The sequence below is a fragment of the Lemur catta genome, chromosome 9 (assembly GCF_020740605.2).
Source record: "Lemur catta isolate mLemCat1 chromosome 9, mLemCat1.pri, whole genome shotgun sequence".
Taxonomy (NCBI): domain Eukaryota; kingdom Metazoa; phylum Chordata; class Mammalia; order Primates; family Lemuridae; genus Lemur; species Lemur catta.
The window spans coordinates 58,602,833-58,623,083 of record NC_059136.1 but is presented as its reverse complement, the minus strand read 5'-3'; the positions used below and the strand labels follow the sequence as shown (position 1 = coordinate 58,623,083).

General features: G+C 35.7%; 1 protein-coding gene and 1 pseudogene across 1 annotated transcript in view; both read left to right on the top strand.

Moving 5' to 3' along the window:
* Nucleotides 1-20,251, top strand: part of VPS13B (vacuolar protein sorting 13 homolog B) — a 752,846-nt gene that overhangs the window by 378,931 nt on the left and 353,664 nt on the right. The window contains exon 24 of the mRNA XM_045560402.1: nt 11,311-11,531. Within this exon, the coding sequence (XP_045416358.1) occupies nt 11,311-11,531 (221 nt within the window). The remainder of the gene's footprint in view (nt 1-11,310; nt 11,532-20,251) is intronic.
* Nucleotides 17,298-18,112, top strand: LOC123644330 (annotated as a pseudogene).

The following is a 20,251-nucleotide window of genomic DNA, read 5'->3' as shown; positions in this document are numbered from 1 at the left end:
ATAAAGGCCATTCTCACTGGAGGTAAATGATATCTCATTGTGGTTTTGATTTGCATTTTCCTGATGATAAGAGATGTTGAGCACTTTTTCATATGTTTGTTGGCCATTCTTCTGTCTTCTTTTGAAAAGTTTCTATTTATGTCCTTTGCCCATTTTTTGATAGGGTTGTTTGATTTTTTCTTGCTGATTTTCCTGAGTTCTAAATAGATTCTAGCTATCAGCCGTTTATCAGATGTGTAGCATGTGAAAATTTTCTCCCATTCTGTAGGTTGTCTGTTTGCTCTCATGACAGTTTCTTTGGCTGTGCAGAAGCTTTTTTAATTTAATCAGGTTCCATTTATTTATGTTTGTTGTTGCTGTGATTGTCTTTGGGGTCTTCTTCATAAATTCTTTGCCTAGGCCAATGTCTATAAGAGGTTTTTCCACATTTTCTTCTAGAATTCTAATAGTTTCACACCTTAGGTTTAAGTCTGTTATCCATTGTGATTTGATTTGTGTGAGAGGTGAAAGGTGTGGATCTTGTTTCAGTCTTCTACATGTGGCTATCCAGTTTTCCCAGCACCATTTATTGAATAAGGAATCTTAAAGTCTGTTTTATCTGATATAAGTATAGCTACCGCTGCTCGCTTTGACTTCCACTTGCATGGACTATCTTTTGACAACCCCTTTACTTTCTGTGTATGTCTTTATGGGTGAGATGAGTTTCTTGTAAGCAGAATATAATTGGATCTTGTTCTAAATTCATTTGGCCAATTTATAGCTCTTAAATGGAACATTTACCCCATTTATGTTCAAGGTTAATATTGATATATGATGTTCTGTTCCTCTTAGATTGTTAATTGTTTTCTAGTTGTTTTCTAAATTCTTTATTTATTTCTTTTTCTCTGACTCTTTGCCATTGTGGTTTAGTGGAACTCTAGTGCTGTCATTTGATTCCTTTCTCTTCTTCCTTTGTGTGATTGCTTTATAGAGAGTTTTATACTTCTATGTGCTCTCTTGATGGTGAATGTCATCTTTCTTTTAGCACTGTGAAAATGGTATCCCATTCTCTTCTGGCCTGTAATGTTTCTGTTTAGAAAATTTAGCCCCCAGAGTGGCTTACTCTAGCCAAAGAGTGGTTTACATTGATACCTGTTTTAATTGGTCCTGGAGGGCCAATTCTTCCTTATAGTGGCAGCAATGGACCAAGTGTGTGGGTGGGTTCTCAGGCCCCTAAGGGGCTGATGTGATGTAGGCGTTGGCAGTACTGATGGTGGAGCAACCCACTGGAACCCAAGCAGTCCATTCTGGTGTTGGTGGTGCCTGCAATTGGTTGGGCACACTAGTTCCCTGGTCTGTTGGCAGCACATGTGGGTGAATGTTAGCTATGGTGGTATTGGTAGGTTGGGTCAGCTTGACCTCAGACTCTGGCAGAGGTGGACTGGGATGAGCAGTTTCCAGGCCCCTGGATGGTGTACTCAAGTACTGTAGGAATGGATCTGTGTCAGCAACCGCCTGCTAGTGCATTCAGGCACTGATTATGACAGGCAGAGCTGGAGTGGTTCTCAGGCTACCAGTGGAATGCTCAGGTGTGGTCTTTGGTGACTGTGGCAGGGAGGGTGGCACCCCTCTCAGTTGGAGCAGCATGGGCAGATAGCTGTGGAGAGTGCAGCCTACATGTACCTTGGTCTCCCAGAAAACTGTGGCAAGGTGGCAGGATTTGTCATAGGAGTACATGTTTATGCCAGTCTCCCCCTCCTTTCATATCCTGGCAGTGGCTGTGTAGCATCAGCCCAATAGTGAGCCAAGGGCTGGGTGCATACTCCGGGCCACTAAACTCTCAAAATGGTGCTGGCTGTGGGCTGATACCACAGAGAGCTTTGCCCCTTTTAGGTTGAGCAGTGTAGGTAAGAAGCTGTTGAGAATGCAATCTGTTCATCCCCCCTCCCCCCCGACACCAGTCCATAGCAGGGCACTGGGAGTTGTTCTAGGTATGTGTGGACATGCCCAGTCTCCCCTCTCTCTCCTTCGCCTGGTAGCAGGTGCAGCAGCATCAGCCCAAGCCTGGCCTGAGGGTGGAACACTGACCCCTTAGCAGTTAAACTCTCAAAATGGCCCTGACCAAGGGCCCATGACCAGGGAGGGTGCCCATCTCAGGTGGGGTAGCATGGTAAAGAAGCTGTGGGGAATGCAATCTGCTTATGCCTCAGAGTCATAGTAGCCCATAGCAAGGTGGCAGGGATTGTCCTAGGGGCGCATGGGAATGATTAGTTTCCTCTCTCCCTTCTTGGCCTGGCAGTGACAGCATTAGCCCCAGCCCAGATGCAGACCCCAGATAGCTAGGCTCTCAGAATAGTGCCAAGCTGAAGCTGCTCTGGACTCAGATGCCTGTGGAACTTCATGTGAGTTCTCTTTCTGCAGCAATGTCTCTGAGTAATCTCTAGTCAGCTCCCTATGTTAGGCTCCATGCCCACATGGGTTAAGAAGTTCTCCCATACCCAAGACTGCAAAAGTCTATGGCAGGAGTGTGGCGCCCTTGCGTGTTTCTCTTACCCTTTCCCTACCTACAAGAGCTTCTCCTGGCTTCCAGCTGGTCCCTGGCTGAGCAAGCTGTCTCACTTCCTTTTCTTATTTGATTTGGTGCTCCCCATCACTTCTCTGTTGAATCTCAGCATTCTCTCTTACACAATCTGTTCAAAATGTGAATATCTACCTACTATTCTGGTTCCTGTCTGTGGAGGAAGTACCTACTAGCTGCATCTAATGTCATCTTGTGCTGAGTTCCCCTAGGTGTATTTTTGAATGAAAGTGTTTTTATTTTAGATGACATTTATTTAGAATGCTTTTTTATACATTCTGACAATCTTTGATTTTTAAATTGGGTGTCAAGGGGACATTTCTACTTAGTGTATGCATATTTGAATTCAATTATTAATTTGCAATTTGTTGTCTGTTTCTTTTTTGTCCCTCTGTTCCACTTTTATTACCTTTTTAGTTTTAAATCTGTATTTTTAGTGTACCATTTCATTTTCTCTATTCATTTTTTTACTGTGTATTTTTGTAGTGGTGGCTCTGGGGACTATATTATGTATTTGAATTTATCACATTCCACCTCAATTAAATTCCTAACTTAATTCTGTTAAATTATGGAGTATTTGTTCTAATATAGATCTATTCTTAATCCCTCTGTTGACACATACATTACATCTACATGTAATATTACCCAATGATGCAGTGTTATAATTATTGGTCTGTGTAATCAATAGCCTTTTAAAGAATTTATCATTTAAATAAACTATAAATAAATATATTCAATATATTTATCATTTCTTCTCTTAAGAAAAAATATATATATTTATAGAGTCTTCCATATAACCCACATATTTTTTATATTCCTTGCTCTTTGTTTCTTCCTTTGCATTTGAAGGACTAAAGGACAAGGTACTTTTTGGAAGGAGGGTCTGCCAGCAATGAATTCTCTAAGTCCTTTTTTATCTGAGAATATTTAACCTTCATTTTTAAAGAACAGTTTTGATGAATATAAAATTCTTGGTTGACAGTTTAATTTTTTTCCCTTTTGCTGATAGCAATGCTGTGAGTGTTGTTCACCACTCCAAATCAGGTGACCTCTCTTTAATCATGGCAGCAATGCCTCCACTCTTCATAGCCGGCCTTGACCTAGCAGAACCTCCACATTGAGTGAGCTGTGGGAGAAATAGGAATGACCTAAAGCAAGAACATTATGGACTCTCACTCTTCTTACCCAGAGTTCAACAGTTTTTCAAGCTTAAATACTTTTCAGATGTTTTCATTCCTAGATTGCTGAAATGGTTATATTTTCTCCCCCATGTTTCATCAACTACATCAAGCTTTGCAGTTTTCGGGGGGAAAGAAGATTTTTTTAACCTCTTTACTTGGCCATAGCTACAAATCTCACCTGAATCCTTTTCTTTTGTCAAGCTACTTCATATAGCCTGGAAGTGGTTTCATTTTATTATCCCCTTAGGTTGGCTCCATTAAGAGTCAGGCAATGTGGTATATTGTGACTTATGCAAAAAAGAATTACTCGTGACTGCCTTATATAGGAAAAGACTGTGAGTGTGGTAGACACAGTTTTAATTGCTGCCCAGTACACATTGCTGTGTGTAATAAATAGCACAAATGTGTAGTCATATACTCTCTTGAATTCTAATTTTCATGGAATGAAGTCTAGCCTTTTCTTCCTAAGTTCCTGATAGTATTTAGGAAAAAATTACTTCTGGCCTTCCTTTGTAATTTTTTAAGCTTTTCCCAACTCCTTTAATGTCTTTCCACTGCTTATAATATCTGTTATAAAATTTTTACCAATTGCTTTAAGTTTATCCAATTATTTTCCCTACTCAACAAATAATCTTCATGTTACTTTAACAAAAGTCAATCAAAGCATTGACAACTTCCCATCCAAAAACATTCCCACTGCAGGGCCTTTTCACTTCTACTGGAATAGTTTTCTTCCAGATTGCCCCATGGCTGACTCTGCAAAATTTCACTTTATTGTATATAGCCTTACTTTGCAAAATTTCACTTTATTATATAAGTCTTACTAGACTATCCTATCTTAAAAATGACACCTCCATTAGCTTCTGTCCTATTACGTTGCTAATTGTTCTTCAGAATACTTATGTTCTTTGGAATACTTCCCCTATGCCCTGGAATGTTTCCTGAAAGATCAATTCATAATAAGGCAGATTAATAAGAGAAAGAGATTTATTTACTGTGCACACAAGGAGAATCACAGAATGATTACCCAATATCCCAGTAGGGTCCAGAAGTTTATATATACTCTCATTTTAGAGGAGAAGGGGAGATGAGGAATGTAGATAATTCTGCTGAGTGGCAGTAAGTGGTTACTAGGAAGGACGAACAGCTACTCGGGAGAATGAATGGATGGAGAGAAACTGATTAACTTGTAGATGATTCTCTGTGGAAATTAAATTAGCCTGAGAGGTATTATATGTAAAATTATTTGGACCAGGTCTGGTTCTTGATCTTTTTTCCTGCAAGATACTGAGATAACACGGCAGGGAAGTGAAGTCAATTGTTTTTTGTTTGTTTGTTTGTTTGATGGGTCTGAATTTTTTATAAATAAAGAGGGAAAGCCCCTTCCAATGTCTGTTGATCTCTGAAGGGCCTTTAATTCAAAATATTCTTTATACCAACAAGTCAATGATGAAATTTCCTGAACTTCTTCACTTATCACCATCATTATGCTGTATGTCATTTGATTAGTCAGTTGATTTTCTTTCCTTCTACCACTATAATGCAAGCTCTATGAGAACAAAGAGTTTATATTGTTCAGTGCTCTGTCCCTAGATCCTAGAATAATGTCACATAGTTTTAACTGATAATATTTGTTCAACAAAAGAATCTTCCTTACTAGAAGCAGTCCTTGTACTGCTGCCAATGCTTAGGATCCAGCCATTTTTACTTATTTATAATCCTTCCTCTTTCCTTCCCTCCTTTCCCTCCCTCCTTCACAAAACAAATATTTATTGTGTACCGTATGCTATGTACTGTGTTTTTAAAGAATTTGCTTCATCAATTATAAACCCTTTATTTTCCTCATGTTGGCCTACAACAATGTTGAGATATCTTTTCACCTTATTAAATCAACAAAACAAACCTCTTGGTTGCCAAATCTAATGGAAACTTTTTTATTCTTGACAATGTTGGTTGATTACTTCTTCAAATTCTTCCCTAACTTCTAGGTAACCACTCTCTTTTGGTTTGTTTTTTATGGATCTTGGCCACTCCTTTTGAACATTCTTCATGGGCTCTTTTTCCTTTTCCTTTGCCCTTCTCTTAAATATAAATGTCTTTCATATTTACAGCTTTCCTGGGTATTGTCGTCTATACCTGCACTTTAGCTATCATCTTTTCACTGTTGGTTTACAAATCTGTTAGATTCTGGCTTCTTTGTTCCTTTCTTATATAAGCCCAGGTTTCAGTTTTGCCTATACTACAGTTATGGACTGAATATTTGTGTTCCTCCAAAATTCATATGTTGAAGCCCCTAACCCCAACCCCTAATGTGACGATGGTATTAGGAGGTGGGGCCTTTAGGAGGTAATTAGGTTTATATGACATCATGAGCCTGGAGCCTCCCTGATGAGATTGGTGGTTTTTTAAGAAGAGGAAGAATCACCAGAGCTGCTTCTCTCTTGGCCATGTGAGAACACAGCAAGAAAGGAGCTCTATGCAAACCAACTTCAAAGAGGGCTCTCACCCAAGCACCAAATCTGCCAGCACCTTGATCTCAGAATTCCCAGCTCCAGAACTATTAGACATAAATGTCTGTTGTTTAAGCCAGTAGTAATTTGTTATAGCAGCCTAAGCTGACAGCTGTTCATCCCATGGCCCTGATATTAGAGAATCTGGTCTTACAGAGTAGTAGGAATCTTCCTTGCCAAAAATTGCCCCTAAGTAAGTCACACGTTGTAATAGTCACATTTCTTTCAAAACTGTAGAGTAGCTACTAATACCTTAATTGCCTAAAGGGCAATGCTATTCTTTTCAGTCCCTTTTCATTTTAAAAGCAATGATTATTCTAGTTTTGCATTATTTATAGTTGAAATCATAAGTTTTAGAGAATCTTTAAAGGCAGTTTTAAATTTCTTTGTCAATAATGAAATTTTGATGATTGAGTCATGATTAAACCAGAAATAAGTAGTTTTAGGAATGATTTCTTAGGTTTCTAGATGTGAAGAAAACCACAAATTTGAAATCAGTTATCTCTTAATATTATTATCATTATTATTATATTTTGTACATGTAGTACATTTCACATTTCCTGGTATAAAACAGTATTCCAAATGTAGAATTTTGTTTACAGAGGAAATAAAATTATAGATTGCTAATTTTTATTTCCTTTTTTCTAGGCTTTTTAGCTATTTTCTTCTTCTAGGAGGATTGATTATACTTCATATCATTTTTAATGCCTTGATTCCTTCAAAGTAACCAATTACTTAAATTAATATTGCTTAGAATTAAAAAATACTTTATCTTAACTGTCTTTAAATCAGTTAAGTGCTAACTGATTTGGGGAAACAATGTCAGCAATTTTGGCTCATTTATATTTGCAGTATATCTGTCTCTAAAGTGTTACCTTCACAATAGGTGATAGCATACTCCTGTTTACACTGGTTCATATTTGAAATACAAATATGCCTGAGTCATACTGATTTGTTGAACATAAGGGAAAAAAATTTGGGAAAGAGGATGGCTTTTTTTGTTTCTAATGGCAAATTAATCATTCAGTGACTAAGGCTATGAAAGCAAAGAAAACTGAGGGAAGGATCTCCAATATTGACCAACATTCTTTCCTCATTTATGAAGTAGATGTTTGTAAGGTGAGTCACATTGACCCCAAGTACATACTTTTTCCTGTAGCATAATAGAGTATCTTTTGAAATGGAAAGAATGATTCTCTATCCAGAATATTATCTGGTTGGGTATATCTCTATACTGACAAGATTCAGGCTCATAAATTAGATGTCTATGATAAGAGTATATATATATATTCATATATATATAATTAAAATTATTTTTGTGTCATCTAAACCATAATCTTCTGATTTTAGTGTGGTATAAAGTCAGCAACATGTAATATAATGTAAGGAAATCCACAGTAATGTCTCAGTTTCATTCAGTTATAAGTTAATATGTTCCTTTAGGGTCCTCCTCTGCACTCCACCCTTTGGTGTTGACACATGTAGTACATAGTCTCACTATTGTTCTTTCTTTATTCATTTTCTCCCAAAGCTTCTGTCATATTCACTTCCTTTCACATTATTTTGTCTGAATGACATCAGTGTTTGGTAATCACTTTCTTGAGAATTGTTTGTATTCTTTCTCTGTTGATACCATGGAGGGGTCACAAATTCACACACAAATGGGATTCTCAGTCTTTCTGCTTTTTTTTTTCCTTGTTCTTTAGACATTTTGTTTGAAAATTTCTGAATTCTGCCAGAAATACTTTTTTTTCTAAAATAAGAGACCCGGATTATAGCATTAGAACTTTCCAAGTAAAATAAAAATCCTAATCTTGAAGGTCACCCCAGATTGATAGACACCTACATGAAGTTCTTAGAATAGAAGCAGGTCTGGCCTGTCAAGGATGTCTGAACATACTCTAGGGAGTAACCAGAACACTGTTTTGCCAGTATTATAAGTGATAAGGCGTTTTTATTTTGGAGTGTGTTTGTGTGTGTGCAGATAATGTGTTTTGTGGATTTTTGTGACAGTGATTAATTATAGAATTTTTGTCATTACGTGTTAACATCTTTTAGGTATAGTATGCTTTTTAAAACAGGCAATCTGCATGCTAAATAAATAGACATGAAGTAGTACCTTTAAACAGGGGTCCCCAACCTAAAGTGAGTTCTATAATTATTTAAGTATGTATTATAATGTAATAAATAATAGAAATAAAGTGCACAATAAAAGTGATGTGTTTGAATCATTCTGAAACCATCCCGCCTTCCCTGTTCTGTGGAAAAATTGTCTTCCATGAAAATGGTCCCTGGTGCCCAAAAAGTTGGGGACCACTGCTTTAAAAGGTTCTTTGTATGAGTTAGGGTATGATATACCCAATTTCAATTTATTGGTCTAATTCCAAAGAAGAAACAGAAACATATATATGAGATAGTACCAATGTCATTTGGGATTTTTTTTTAGATTTGACGGATTTAAATGTGCTGCTCTTCCAACATGACCACCGTTTAGAATTTCTTGGATAAAATAACATTTGACAAAAATATGTATAACTCAGTACCGGTTTTAAAATATGTAATCTGAAATCATTCCAAAATATTTTAAGACAAATTTGGCAGAGCCTTTATTTTGTAAATAGCATGGAATTTGATGTAGCCTTTTAAATAATTTTAGAATTAGTTACAGATGATTTAAAGTTTGTAATTCTTTCTTGGGGGTAAAATATTTTAAATCTTAAGACAGACAAAGTACCACAGTGCTGACCACATATTATTATGCACTTAACATTGTTTCCAATCAAGTTATTGTGAACTACTGTTACTAGATTTATTCTATTATGCAAGTCTCCATTTCAGAGTTTCTAATTTTGTAGTTTTATTAACTATATTTGGTCAAGACATTTTGAATGTTCAAACTTGTAGGAATCTACTTTGTGGTACCTACTGAATATCAAATGCATATTTAGACTCTTCTAACATATTTATAATATGATCCACTTAATAATTCACTTGTTATTTTTCCTTTGATGAAAAAATAATGTGAAATTATAAGTACATTGTGATCCATGGTCCTAACTCTGTCTGGGCATGTCTGTTAGCCATCGGGGAAAATAATATATATGAAGGAAATATAACTAAGTGTTAATAGAGGTTGGGTGCAATGGCTCACACCTGTAATCCCGCCACTTTAGGAAGCCAAGATAGGAGGATTGTTTGAGGCCAGGAGTTTGAAGATGCAGTGAGATATATGATCACACCACTGCACTCCAGCCTGGGTGACACAGTGAGACCCTGTCTCAAAAAAAAATATATTACGTATTATTGGAGGTGGCAGAGTGAAAGGTGAATTATGACTGGTTTTGATACTTTCTTCTTTATATATTATACTTTCTAAATTATCTGTAGTGACTGTAGTGAGGTACTAGGTACTATTTTAAAAATAAATGTTCTCAATTTGTTTTAAAATAACTGAGCTACTTTAAAAAAAGTCTGTACTATATTGTCTGTACTGACAAGCACTAGTAGAATGTGAAGTCCAAAATATAAGTGATAGGAACATATTTTTCATCAAATTGCTAACATAATAAATGTTTACATTCTAATGAGTGGACTTTTAAAAATTACTTCAAAAAATACTTTCCCATAACTGTAATAAAAAGATGGTTTTGTCTCAGAAATTTATACTAATAAATTAATCTCATCTGAGATGTTAGTAAAAGATAAAAGTATAAAAGATATTTTGCTTTTAGTCCTGAAATTTATGAATGCTAATTTTTTAACAAGTACATTTTATTTAAAGGTAACTCGTAAGTCATCCAGGAAACATATCCAATGCTTATTGGGTATTACCACCACCAATTCTGATCAAGTAGGTCTGAAGTAGAACCTAGGAACCTCTGTTTAAAATAAGTACCCCATGTGATTCTGATGCAGGTGGCTCAATAGGCCATAGTAGATTGTTTATTCTTTTCCTTCCTCATTCCATGGCTAGATCTGTGACCGTTTTCAGTCCATAGAAAAATTATTGCCCTTTCCTAATTTAATCCATTTTCTGTGTTCTCCAAGATATGGTACATACATCCCCAATAGTTGCACAATACAATTCACTAGGGTAAAGGAAAAGGAAGTTATAAGTTCAATTTATATTTTTATCTCATTTCTTTAATTTCTATTCATATGTGTTTTATAATGTACATAATTATTGACATAATGTTATAATTAATACATGTTTAAAAGATAACTTTTAAGTAACTTGTAAATTGTTTAGCTACTTTGGGATACTATATTTGCTTTTTTCTTTTATTTATTTTTTTAGAGACAGGGTCTCACTCTGTTGCCCAGACTAGAGTACAGTGGTGCTTTTTAATGATGCAGTATTAATCCTAAATGTTAAATGTTTTTCATTTCAAATATAAACGAGCAGGGCATGGTGGCTTACCCCTGTAATTGCAACACTTTGGGAAGCCAAGACGGGAGTATCACCTGAGGCCAGGAGTTCAAGACCAGCCTGGGCAACATAGCCAAACCCCATTTCTACAAAAAAATAAAAAATTAGCTGGTCTAGCACTCTGAGAGGCTGAGGCGGGTGGATAGTTTGAGCTCAGGAGTTCGAGACCAACCTGAGCTAGAGCAATACCCCATCTCCATTAAAAAAAAAAAGAAAAAAGAAAGAAATTAGCTGGACAACTAAAAATTAGCCAGGCATGGTGGCGCATGCCTATAGTCCTAGGTGCTCAAGAGGCTGAGGCAGGAGGATTGCTTGAGTCCAGGAGTTTGAGGTTGCTGTGAGATAGGCTGATGCCATGGCACTCTAGCCCGGGCAAGAGAGTGAGACTCTGTCTCAAAAAAATTAGCTGCGTGTGGTGATGGATGCCTGTAGTCGTAGCTACCCGGGAGGCTAAGGCAGGAGGATCGCTTAAACCTAGGAGTTTGAAGCTGCAGTGAGCTGTGATCACCTGGGCAACAGAGTGAGACCCTCGACTCAAAAAAGTATGTAAACAGTACACTATTTACTATCCAGTGGCAATTAACTGTATATTTGTTTGTGTGCTTCCATACTCCCTTTTGTCCCTTTTATCAGGTGATGCTTTTCCTTGGACTATCAGCCTACATCATTTCAGCATATATACACTTCTTGGAAAACAAGTGACGCTTTGCCTAGTAGAACCTATGGGTTGTACCTCTACTCTAGCTGTCACGTCTCAGAAGCTACTTGCTACAGGACCTGATACGCGACATTCATTTGTTGTCTGTCTCCATGTTGACCTAGAGTCACTAGAGATAAAATGCTCTAATCCTCAGGTTGGTACATTTGATTTATGAAAGGAAATTTAAAGTAATGTGATTTTAAAACAATTGTTATTCATTTTATTGAAGGGTCTCTATTCTATTAAGTATCCTAAATTATTTTTAACTGGGCCATCAAGATCCAGGGTGGTTAGATTAAGAATTGCTTTGAAACTCTCTCAAGTTTTGTAATTTAAACTCTTTTGAAAATGTAATGGTCGCAGCACAAATGCATTTTTTGGCTGATGGAATGAAATCAGTTGCAGATGTAATGTTTTTAAACACTAAAGAACTATTTTACTGTGAGACTGGATCAGTCTGTTAAACGGATCAAATGTGATTTTCAAGCAGATTCTCACTCAGAACTTCGCTTATAATGTAATATTTTTAAAAAGAAAAGAATAGCATTGTTTCCTATTAAAAAAGGCATCTTATTAATCCCATAAGATTTCAGTTATCATAGGCCAACCATGTTATATCTTGCAATTTTATAATTTCATTCAAATTCAAATAAACAGGATTTGCACACATTATTAATTGCATATAATTTATACTTGCTTCTTTAACCTCAAGTAGACTGTACTGTATTTTCTACATATTATGCATACTGAATGTTATTTGAAGTTATATTTTAAAATAATCCTTTTTAGAATATTATTGGATCTTATATATCAATATCAGCAAATCTATGTTTATCCCAACATTTATTATAAGCCAGTTTTTAAAGGATGTTTTTTAGAAGTACATTAAGTTAGTTGGGTTCAGTCCCAGCTGCTCGGGAGGCTGAGGCAGGAAGATCAGTTGAGCATGTGAATTTAAGACTGTAGTATGCTGTGATCATGCCTGTGGATAGCCACTGCACTCTAGCCTGAGCAATAAAATGAGATACTATCTCTTAAAAAACAATTAGATTCAAGTTTTTTTTATAAAGTAGATTCAAGTGTCATTCTGTATTTTATAGAGCACCTTATTGATACCAGCCTCCTCCTTTCTTCTCTCTTCCCTGCCTCTCTTCCCCTACCATAAACAGATTGGTATGATTTTTTTAATACATTTATACACTTTGAAAAGATTAGATCTGCTAATATTTTGATGAAAGTCTTATAAAAATGCATATAATTACAATTATGACAAGGCAGTTATATTAAAAGAACACTATCATAAAAACGTAAGAGCTCATCCTCCATTATAAAAGTCATTTCTTTTTGAATCAGAAGTAAATGCTTTTGGCCGGGCGCAGTGGCTCACGCCTGTAATTCTAGCCCTCTGGGAGGCCGAGGCGGGTGGATCGCTCGAGACCAGCCTGAGTGAGACCCCGTCTCTACTAAAAATAGAAAGAAATTATCTGGACAACTAAAAATATATATAGAAAAAATTAGCTGGGCATAGTGGCTCATGCCTGTATTCCCAGCTACTCGGGAGGCTGAAGCAGTAGGATCGCTTAAGCCCAGGAGTGTGAGGTTGCTGTGAGCTAGGCTGACGCCATGGCACTCACTGTAGCCCGGGCAACAAAGTGAGACTCTGTCTCAAAAAAAAAAAAAAACAAAACAAAACAAGTAAGTGCTTTTGAATGATACTAAACATTCCAGTTTAATGGCCATTGGCCTTTCTGTTATAACCAATAGTGATATAGAAGAGAATATTTATGAAATGACTTACCTTCTCTCAGATTACTCTTTGGATGCTGCTGCTAATGGTTGCTTTAAAAATGTTCCAAAGAGGAAGGGAAGCTGTTAGGGGTTGAATTGTGTTCTAGCAGAAAGATAATATTAAAGTCATAACCCTCTGTATCTCAGAATATGACCTTATTTGGTAATAGGTTTGTTACAGAAGAAATCGAGTTAAAATGAGGTAATTAGGGTGAATCATAATCGTGTGTGACTGGTATCCTTATAAATGGGGAAATTTAGACATAGACACATATAGAAGAAAGATGATGTGAAGACATACGGGGAAAGTGCCACGTAAACATGGAAGTAGAGATTGAAGTGATGAAGCTGAAAGCTAAGGAACCAAAGATTGCCAACCACCTCCAAAAGCTTGGAAGAAAGCCAAGGAACAATTCTACTCAGTTTTAGTCTCAGAAGGTGCATGGCCCTGCTGATACCTTGATTTTGGACTCTAGCCACTACAAGTATGAAAAGATAAATTTCTGTTGTTTTAAGCCACTCTGTTTATGGTGCTTTGTTATGGCAGCTCTACCAAAGAGAATATAGAGGAACAGATTCAACTTCTTTAGATCTTTTATTACAGAACCTGATAAAAAGGAAAGCATAGGAGATCTATTCCTAGCATGTCAACATAAGCCCCCTCAGCCTACTTTCCCCATTGATTATTCCTTTATTCTCTGGGAACAATGTAAAAACTAACAATTAACTACCACGTAAATGATTTTAAAATGATATTTTAAAATGATTAAATTGCAAAAAGACTTTAAGGCAGCTATTATAATATTTTTAAATCTTGAAAGCAGTTACAAGAAAAGACATCTTCCATATAAGTAAGCAGTGATTTGAGTGAGTGTAAATTTCTCATTAAAAGCCAGAGGGAGACAGAAGATATTAGAACACTATCTTTAAAGTGCTAACATGAAGGAATTGTTAACCCAGTGAAGATACTCCACAGAAATGAAAGTGAAATAAACACATTTTTAGATAAAGGAAACTAAAAATTTATCACCACCTGCCCTGTTCTACAAGAAATGCTAAAGGACGTCCTTCAGGGTGAAGGAAAATGATACCAGATGAAAACTTGGATCTTCAGAATGAAAGAAAACCAACAGAAATGGTAAATAGCTGGGAAAATATTTTTTGGAAAAACTATTAAAAATATGTATCACTATTGCAAAAAGCATGACATTGTCTACTGGGTGTTTCAGTGCATGTAGATGTAATATATAAGACATACAAGACATACAAGGCAACTGTAACATTAAGGAAGATGAGGAAAAGAGCCAAGTTTTACATATCATGTAACAGCATTAACTCTTAAGTAGACTGTGAAAGTATTGTTATGTATATTATAATCTTTTAGAACAACCCATTAAGCAAATGCAAAAATGTAAAGGGATAGAGCCAAAAAGCCGGTAGAGGAATTAAAATTAAATACTAAAAAATATTCAAATAAACCAAAAGAAATCAGGAAAGAGTAACAGAGTAACAAAAGGTAGGGGGTAGAAACAATACAAAAAACAAAATGGTAGCGCTAAGCCGACTATATCAATGATTATATTAAATGTTAACGATCTCAACTAGGAATCAGCAAATTAAATGCCTATGGGCAAATTTGGCCACACTCATATTTTTTATGTTGCAATCATGGTACAGCTGCAGAATTGAGTAGCAATAACAGAACTTGGGGTGGGCATGGTGGCTCACACGGTAATCCTAGCCCTCTGGGAGGCTGAGGCAAGAAGCTTGCTTGAGGCCAGGAGTTGGAGAGCAATAACAGAACAATGTACCTCACAAAGCCTAGGGGTGGGACAAAGTTTGCAAACTCCTGGTCTAAATACTCCAATTTAAAGGCAAAGATTTACACAGTGGGGGGAAAAAGCAAGACTCTACTATATACTGCCTAAAAGTGAAACACATGAAATATAAAGAAATAGATTATAAGTACATGCACAGGAAAAGATATACCATACAAATAGCATAAGAAGGCTGGACTTAGTGTCAGATAAAATAAAATAGTATTACCTGGATAAAGAGTGACATGAAACAAAAACTGACAGAATAAAGGGGATAAATAGATAATTCTACAACCATGGTAGGAAATTTTTACAATACCTCTCTCTAAGCAATGGATAAAACAACTAGATAGATAAATAAGTGGAGATATAGAAGAGATGAAAAATGCTATGAACTCACCTTGATCTAATTGGTCTTTATCGAACAGTATATCCAACAATTGTGGAATGCACCTTTTTTCAGTTATATAATACATGGTCTCATATTTAAGAGGACTAAAATCATACAAAAGTATATTGGCCACAGTCAAATTAAATTAGAAGTCAATATTAATAAAATATCTTTAAGAGAAGCTTCAAATATCTGGAGCTTAACATGTTTCTAAATTATGGGATAAAGAGGAAATCACTTGGGAAATTAGAAAATATTCTTATTGAATGACAATGAAAAAAAAAGTGGATATAGCTTATGGCAGTGTTTAGAGGGAACCCTATCTTTAAAAAGGTTAGCAAAAGTTCAGCACTTGTTGCCAAGGCTGCATTAGAAGAATGAGGACAAGTGGTTGAGGAAAAGGAAAGAGAGATTTATTAATTTGTCAGCAAATGAGAAAAATGGCAGACTTCCATCATAAAGTACCAATTCCTAATCATAAGCAGAAATACAGAGCTTTAAAAGGGAAATTTTCAGTTCTGTGCTATTGTTGTTCAACTACAGTTGAAGATTCTGATCCTCCCATCTCCAGGGAAGGCAACTCCATGACCTCTACCCAGGACCTTCCGTTGAAGGTCCTGTAGCTCAAAGAACAAAGGACACTCCCCTCCCCCTCCTCACCACTGGCCTGAGGCAGGGATGCAGGTTTTATTTTATTTTTTTTATAACTTTAAATTTATTTCAGCATATTGTGGGGGTACAAAGGTTTAGGTTACGTATATTGCCCTTGCCCCCGCCCCCCAAGTCAGAGCTTCAAGTGTGTCCATCCCCTAGATAGTGCGTATCGCACTCATTATGTATGTATATACTCATCCCCTCCCCCCCCCCACATCGATGCAGGTTTTAGTTCTCCGTAAGGAATGGGGGAGGTTTTAAAGAGACCGAAAACATTTTTACCATTTTTTTCAGACCATTCTCTCTGTTACATTAGAAAGGAAGAAAGATCATGACAGATTAACCTGAATTGTAATGATAAAGCTTGAGACTCCATATAAACCTCTTTCTTATGAGTGATTGCTTTAACTTATGCTTCTAGACCCTCTCTGAAGTCTTTCAAAATTCCAAAGGACAGCTTGGTTGCTTCTCCCCCGTCCCCCAAATGAATTAAGCAAATACTTACTGAGTCCTACGTGTAAGGCAGACATAAGGGAAACAAAGGTGAATAAGACAAACACGTGAAGAAGGCCATGTCTACATACATCATAATCCAACTGTTGAAATCCATAGATAAATAGCAAATCTTGAAAATATCATGAGAAAATGCATGTATGACACATTACAGGAGAACCAAGATTTGATTAACAGCTTAATTCTCATAAGAAACCATGGAGGCCAGAAGAACATCTTTAAATTATGAAAATAAAAAATAAAGCTGCTCAATCCAGAAGTCTAAATCAAGCACAAATAACATTTGTACATGAAAACTAAAGAAAGATATTTTCAGGTAAAAGAATCTACTACCAGTAGAACTGTAGTAAACTAAAATATGTTCTTCTTGCTGAAGGGAAATGATGCCAGATGGTTGAGTATAGAAATACTCAAATGTTTATTGGCCACTGAGTTGGCTCTTTTGTGAATTGACAATTTATATTGTTTACATTAATTTGTATTTTCTTGATTTATAAAGTTGAGCATTTTTTCTGATGTTTATTGACCAGTGGATTTGCTTTTTTGTGAATTGATAATTCACATAGTCTTCTAATAAATTAGTTTTCCTTTCTTAGCAATTTGAAAGAGCTTCCTTTATAAATACAAACATTTTTTCTGTAATGCAGTTAATTTGCCTTTAAACTTTATGGCATCTGGCAGGCTTCTCTCACTCTCCACTTGAGCTGCTCTAGAGGGTTCATGTGCAATTAACTGATAAGGTGCTTCTGATGAAATTATGACTGGATGGACATCAGTTACTACCACACATAACAAGAGACCCTTGCCTACAACATCATGGGAAGACATGAAGAAGGGCTCCTTTGAAGGAAAAGAAGCCAAAACTTACTGAAGCATAAACAACTTGAAACCAATAGACTATGCCTTAAAAATGATACACCCCAAGCAAAACATAAAAGGGACAAAAAGAAAATAGTAATTAAATGATGATGTGAATGGATTCTTAGAATACAAGGTAGAACTCACAGATGGTTTCATAATGGGGAGAGTATAGCAACAGTCAGTCAGGAAGTAAGGGAAGAAATGCAGTTGCTTTAAAGAAAGGCAGTCAGTGGGAAGGAAGACAATTAAAAAGACAAGCAGCAAAGAAATATGCAAGAGTATGTTCCTAGTGTAGAAAACCTGGTCATGGAATTGCAGAATGCCTAGCTGTCCTTGAAAATGGAGACATGGGCACTGGCAATATGTTACCTATGTGAGCACACAGAGCACAAAATAACCAAGTGTAAGGCTAAAGCAGACTTAGGTCTTTGTGAATTTCCTTTTACAAAATGTTTTGTTGGTGGGAAAATGGAGCACTTGTTTAGATCTTGTCCTGATAATCCCAAAGGACTCTATGCTGATGTTTGTGGATGCAAACTTTGTGGCTCTGTGGAACATTTAAAGAAAGATATCTCTGAAAGTCACAGTTCAGAGCTAATGGTCACAGTTGGTCTCTGGGCAAAGGGAATGAATGCAGACCTTGAAAAAATTTTGGATGCACTTAAACCACAGAAACTCAAAACAAAGATACCGAAAATTGTTAATTTTTGATAGCGAGTATTACTATTGTTATTTACCACCTCATTGTTACTTTCTAAATTGGGCCTACTTCACAAGTTAGAGCTGGGCTCCCTTGGAGCCATGCCTCTATTATAGATATTGGTATGATCTGGATGTGGTCAAAAACAATTTTCTGCATTCTACCCATCAAAGAGTACTTCTACCACTATTTAGAAAAAAGATCATTGAAGAAAAGAATAAGTTGATTAAATTGTATTATCTAAAATAACATATTTTTAACAGACAGAATTTAGACATAATTAAGTGGTTGTATACTTGATTGTAACAGTCATCTTTTTTAAAAGCAAAATTATGCGTAAATGTTAACTACCCCGAAACAAAGGGTACTGCTTTGTATTTGGAAATAAATTTTTGGTTATATTGTTTTCTTGGTTCAAAGTACAATATATTATTATCGTAGAAATTTATTTATGAGTTGCCACAAAGTCTGCATTTTTAAAATATTGAATAAAAGTACATTTGCTATATTTTAAAAATTAAAAAAAAACTTTATGGCATCTTTTGCCAAAAATGCTTAATCTTTCATTGTCAAATATATCTGTATTTCTCTTTTTATTTTCTGAGTATCCTTTCTTAATAAAAAGAGTATCATGAACCCATAAAAAACACACAGATATACACATGCACATAGGATCTTGTAATTTAACTGTTTTTATTTCTTTTAAAATTAACGACTCCAAATAAATCTGTTTCTTATGAATGCTTGCTCACTAATTCATCTGTTTTTATTTTTAAAATATATATGTTGTAAGGAAGCAGTGCAGATCAGTACTTCTTGTCCCTTTTTATTTTGTTGATTACTTTGAGAATGTGATAAAAACTGAGGCTTTTTCTCAGAACAATGTATAGACCCACTAAATTTTGGATATACTGTCAGAATATGCAAATATGGCTTTTGATTATACCCAATATGTAAGTTTATTGATTACATGTAACTGAAATAATTCCTACTTAAAATACCTTTCTATGGTTTATCCAATAGGATGACATTAGAAGTATGACCCTTGTACATTATTACATGTGTCATTGTTGCTCAGATATAGAGCCCTCATGTAGTTTATGTACTTTTAAAATAGTGCAAGCTCTTATATGTAAAGTAGGCCCAGAGCAAATTCATTGTCATGTCAGATGTTATTGTCTATATTAGTCCTGAAACTCTCATTGCTATTCAAGGTTCTTAGACATTACACATATTTATCCTGGTGCTTTTGTGTCTACAAGTGGTTTCTATCAACCCTTCCCTGCATCTTATCTGTTTTACCAAAATCACCCAATTTGCTTTAATATCTTCATATACTAATCTCACAGACCCTAAAATTGTGTTCATTGAAAAAGTATATGAGCCTATAGGATTCTTTCTTTAACGTAATAAAACTTTAATTTTCCTTTGGCCAATAATTTGATATATTGTCTTCATTTAGGCATTCTCAAGAATATAAGACTATCTTTGCATTTTGGGGTTTTAAGTGCATGGAATTAGAGAAAGAGCAGATTTTATGTTCTTTTCCTATTCTTTTATTCATAGTTTTTATTGCTGTAAGTTATGTTGATCAATTTTTACCAAGGCAGTAGAATTTGGCATTATTGTATAAGAACACAAACTTTGAATTCAGACAAAATTGGCTTTATATCCTTGTACCACTCACTCATTTTTAATTTCTCTGAGCCTCCTGATTTTTATCTTGTAAACAAAATTAAACTAAGTATAATGTTTTATATGAAATGTTGGGTATTTAAAAACTCTTTTTGAAACTGATTTTTAATGGTTGGTAACAACCTATATGCCAAATGAAGTAATTTTTCTAAATTTATATTCACTCACAGCTCTCTGCATTATTCAACACAAATCACTAAATTGCTTGGTGAATTTCCATGTTACCTTGTTTTCCATTCACCTTGTATATGTATGGTTTTTCTTCTTCCTCTCTACCTTTATGATTCTATTCTATCTGACTCTATTATCTCTTAATACCCTGCAGGATAAGCCCTTCTTCTCTAACCGTATAGGACTCTTCATTGCCCCTATGAATCTTGTCTTGATTGTCCCTACACTTGGTTTTTGCTCATTCTTTACCTCTGACTAGAATGAATTTGTACCCATCTAAATCC